Here is a 4395-nt window from a genome sequence, read left to right on the forward strand (position 1 = left end):
CAGTTATGATAGCGCGGTTCGTAAACTCTCTTCCGTAGCGATAATAACTAAAAAGAGAAATTACTTTTCCAAATAAGACGAAGGTTCATGTGTGATTCTCCATTTCTTATTTATACGTGCTACGAATTTACGATCGTATATTAGGGAATATTTCGTGTACCATTAGCCTAGAAAAGGTTAAAGAAGTCACGCTTACATCTCGATGAGTCAATAAGACACCGTTACTCGATTACACATTCGCTTACAATATGCTTGTATATCGTAATTAAATTTAGAAAAAAAAATCACACGTAATTGTCAACGTGGAGTTATATTTCTTAACAAGGATTGCGTGTAATTTAATATAAATATTTTGCGATGACACATCGAACATTTTTTCCGTTAATCATTTTAAAATTTTAGAACGTGACACGTAATCTTCTTCACGTAAATGCGAGTTTGGAAAGCGGCCTCGAGGCTAAAGTATTCGAATGATTAACCAAAGTAAATTAGCGAGGAGTGGCAAGCGAGGAAAAACAAAATATTTTCCGCGTATCAATCAGCTGTAGTTTGTATATAGAATGAATTTAAAACTTTATTATTTTGAATAATCATACATTTAGATATACAATAGATACATATTAGACGTCTAAAAAACATAATAATATTGTGTGTAACTATTTTATAAATTTGTTTCGACTAAATTATATATTTCGAAGAAAAAGAGTTTTCTGCAATTTATAGATTTATTAATAATCCAAATGAAATCATAAAAAGAAAAAGAAATAGAATTATAAATTCTTTGATAAATGCGAGTATACGATGTTTTTTTAGCGCAGCAAATTTTTTTCACAATTTTCTATAATATTAAATTTATTTGCATTCCTAAAATTAAAATTGTTTTCTTTTTAATTGCTTCTATTCGAAAAACACGATAATTTGACATCGATTATAGGAATGGAATTCGCGTTAATGTAGGTTTTAATGGTCGAGAGAAAGCGTATCATTTTCGGAATACACTTGTATACGATCGTGGAAAATGGCAAAATAATACCCGAGTAAGGACATTTAGACGAACTTTGGCCCTTAACTCCCTCTAGCCCTTATCGTTAAACAAACTTGCAATCAGTAAAGATTCCGAGATATGATAATTTTCCGGGCAGTTTTCGAAGCTATTTAACATGATTCATACTCTCAGTCTAGCAATTGGAAGAGAAAGCTCGTACGGTGAACATCGCATCGAGTGAATGATAAATGTGTGCAACTTTTTCGTCGCAGGCCCTACACAAGAGAATAATTATGTCGGAAGGCGCGATCCCACAAGAACACTCTCAGAAGTACAGCCTCCGCTGGAATAATCATCGTTCGAATATGCTAACCGTCTTCGGCGATCTGTTGCAAACCGAGGCGTTCACGGATGTGTCCCTCGTCGCGGACAGCGGTCGGATCATCAAGTGCCACAAGATCGTCTTAGCGGCGTGCTCGTCCTACTTCCAAACTCTGTTCGTCGCTCTGCCATGTCCACACCCGACGATCATTCTCAAGGACGTTAAGTACACGGAGCTAAGGGCGATACTGGAGTTTATATACCGCGGTGAGGTGACCGTGCAACAGGAGCAGCTGAGCAATTTGCTCAAGATCGCAGAGATGCTGCAGGTGAAAGGTCTGGTGGAGCACAATGGTAGCGACAACGTTGGAGAACGGTTCTCGGCGTATAGCGATTTTCGTCGACACGAGGACATGATGGAGACGTCGTTGTCGCCACCACCGGCCATCAGCACCAGCACTAATGCCAATAGCATGGCAGCGCACAGCAGCAGTCACGTGTCACCGCCGCATTCCACCGGTGACACTTACAGTGGTTTTTACAGCAAGCCCTTGGGGACGACCTCGGAGATGAGTCAAATCCAAAGTCATCTTGCGTTTTGGCCTCTGTCTTTACCGTTGCACCAAGGAGTTTCCGCAGGTCATCAAATATCGCCGCACTCCTCTCCTGCCGCCTCTGTTCTCTGTGCTGGCGGCTCCTCTCACGATAACAGCTTCGAGACAACCTCGCCGCTCAAGCTCGTAAAGAAGACGCTGCATTCGAACCTGTTGAATCACGACACGCCGATACTGCGCACTGTGCTTGGCCAGGGTCATGTTGACAGTTCCGTGACGGGTGTACCGTTGTTGCAGCCTGACAGTCACGAATCGATGCATTTTCGAGCGAACAACGGTTCTGCAAACGACAATGACAATCGTCGCAGCAACACCGATTTGGCCCATAGCGAGGCGGCCCACAGCTCCTACATGGATGTCCCTTCTATGAATGAGGATGAAAAGCAACAGTCGCCGCAATCGCATACCGGTGACAAGACAAGTAATAGGCTTTTTTTAAATTATATCACGGAACCAATATATCCGTTTAAAATTTGTATGACTTTCGAATAGAAAGACTAGTTTTTCTTTGAACTTTTAGGAAATATTCTTAGGTATGATAAATACATTAACACATTATTAATTCTCTTGTATATGTTTAGGTAACGCGACTCATGTGCAGGCGAAGCCCGAATGGAAACGATACAAACAATACACCCGAGATGACATCCAGGCAGCCATCCAGGCAGTGAAGTCGGGCATAAGCGCTGTGCAAGCGGCGCGCGAATTTGGCGTGCCGTCTCGCACGCTCTACGACAAGGTAAAGAAGCTCGGTATCCCGACATCGCGACCGTTCAAGCGTTCAGTGAGCAACGGTGGGAGCGCGGCCCGCTTCCCGTACGGCATCGGTGGTAACGTGAACGGCAGGATTTACAGCGGTAGCAGACTGTCCGAAAACGAGAACGAGAACAGTCTCAATGTCAACATTGAGAACTTGGCTACTAGCACGTCGAGCGCTAGCTCGTTGGTCGCCGCTTACGTCAAACCGGCGTCGAAGGACGCGTCGCAGGATCGTGACTCGATGTCCGACTCGATGGCACGCTACAGTCCAAGTCCGGTCATACTCTGTGCCAAGCAAAAGCAACAACAGCAAAACATGGATGATGAGGTGGAAGATCTATCGGTGAGTCGCAAATCTGATGTTCCGGTGATAATGCTAACATCGTCGGACACGGTCAAGGATGAACCACAGGAAACTGGGCCGAACAACAATGATTGTTGCGACTACAGTTAACTTTCCTTTTTTTTCCGATCTCCATTTCCGTATCGCGCTCGATACACATTAAAAAATTATAATATAGAAGGGGAATAAGAAGAGAGGATCAAAAATAGTGCTTCCGTCCGAGGGGCGGCTTGAATATAATTTTTTAAATAGAGTATATATATTTTTGTTTTTCTTTACGCAGCAGATATATAGAGGTTCGGATTTGCCTCTTATGCGTATCAGTAATGTCGCTACTCTTAACTTTCTGCCTTGTACAAGACTGAATATGCGTCGATAGATTCAAGAGACTGAAACATGTATTAGCACGTATTTGGGTCGCAAATTTGTTAGTTAAAGCATAATGCTATTACGGTACAGATAAATCACACAAATTAATTTATCGTGAGACGGGAAAACGTTTTCAGAAACTTAATATACTTAATATACATTCGTAAATTAGATTTATCCTTTTTTTAATCGGATCGACATACATATAAATGTATTTTTATTTTAAACCTAAGTAATCTCTCAGCAACGAGATATTTTTGAATTTTTATAAAATTTCAAAATGTTTTTATCCGTATATTTATTTATTTTTTTTATTATCATCATGAAAACGATCATTGTCTGACAATGTTATCTTGTACAGGTAGTCGCTTTATAATACATCCCGTAATTTGCATTAAACTTTTTAAACATCTTTGGGATCAGAGTAAATACGTCTTACATTTACTATCTATTATTATTGTGATTCATTTTGATTTGCGATTTATTAGCATAATATTGTAGAACAAGAAGAAAGCATAGTAGGTAAAGTTTTCGAACAAGTGTGCAAGGGAAAGTAAACAAGTATGTGAATAACAAACTGGAAGAGTTCATTGTTCCAAAAGTTTTTTTTTTATGCTTGTGCATTTTTATCCTTAATTTTTATTATAAAAGATATTTCGTCACTGTCGCATTTTCGTGTTGAACGTTGATGCGGCGAAAAGTCAGGAAATATTTTGTACATAACATTAATAATTGTGTAGTTCGAGATTTCGTTCGTAAATTTCGTATAATTTTGTTAATAATCGAGATATTGCTGTTAATTTGTTAGTAATTGTAGGTACTTGATCGTGTAATCGTTGTATTTCATCGTTAACTGACAATGGCTCTGGGATACAATTGCAATATTGCTCAATGCATATCAACAACAATGATAATACGAACTACCTCATTATATTGTACAATGAATAACAAGTTCATTAACGTAAGACTGATGAGATGAGTACTCTGCGTTGATACCACTGCTT

The 4395-nt window shown here is 39.7% G+C and overlaps 1 protein-coding gene across 1 annotated transcript in view; it reads left to right on the plus strand.

Annotated features, from left to right (window-relative positions):
* Window positions 1–1268: 1268 nt before the first annotated feature.
* Window positions 1269–4395, plus strand: part of LOC138934553 (chondroadherin) — a 12070-nt gene continuing 8943 nt past the window's right edge. The window contains exons 1-2 of the mRNA XM_070298434.1: window positions 1269–2341; window positions 2502–2587. Coding sequence (XP_070154535.1) covers window positions 1279–2341; window positions 2502–2587 — 1149 coding nt within the window. The 5' untranslated portion in view covers window positions 1269–1278. The remainder of the gene's footprint in view (window positions 2342–2501; window positions 2588–4395) is intronic.

This window comes from Polyergus mexicanus, unplaced genomic scaffold (genome assembly GCF_030449975.1).
Source record: "Polyergus mexicanus isolate NDT 795.1 unplaced genomic scaffold, iyPolMexi1.0 SCAF_7, whole genome shotgun sequence".
NCBI classification, from domain to species: Eukaryota; Metazoa; Arthropoda; class Insecta; order Hymenoptera; family Formicidae; genus Polyergus; species Polyergus mexicanus.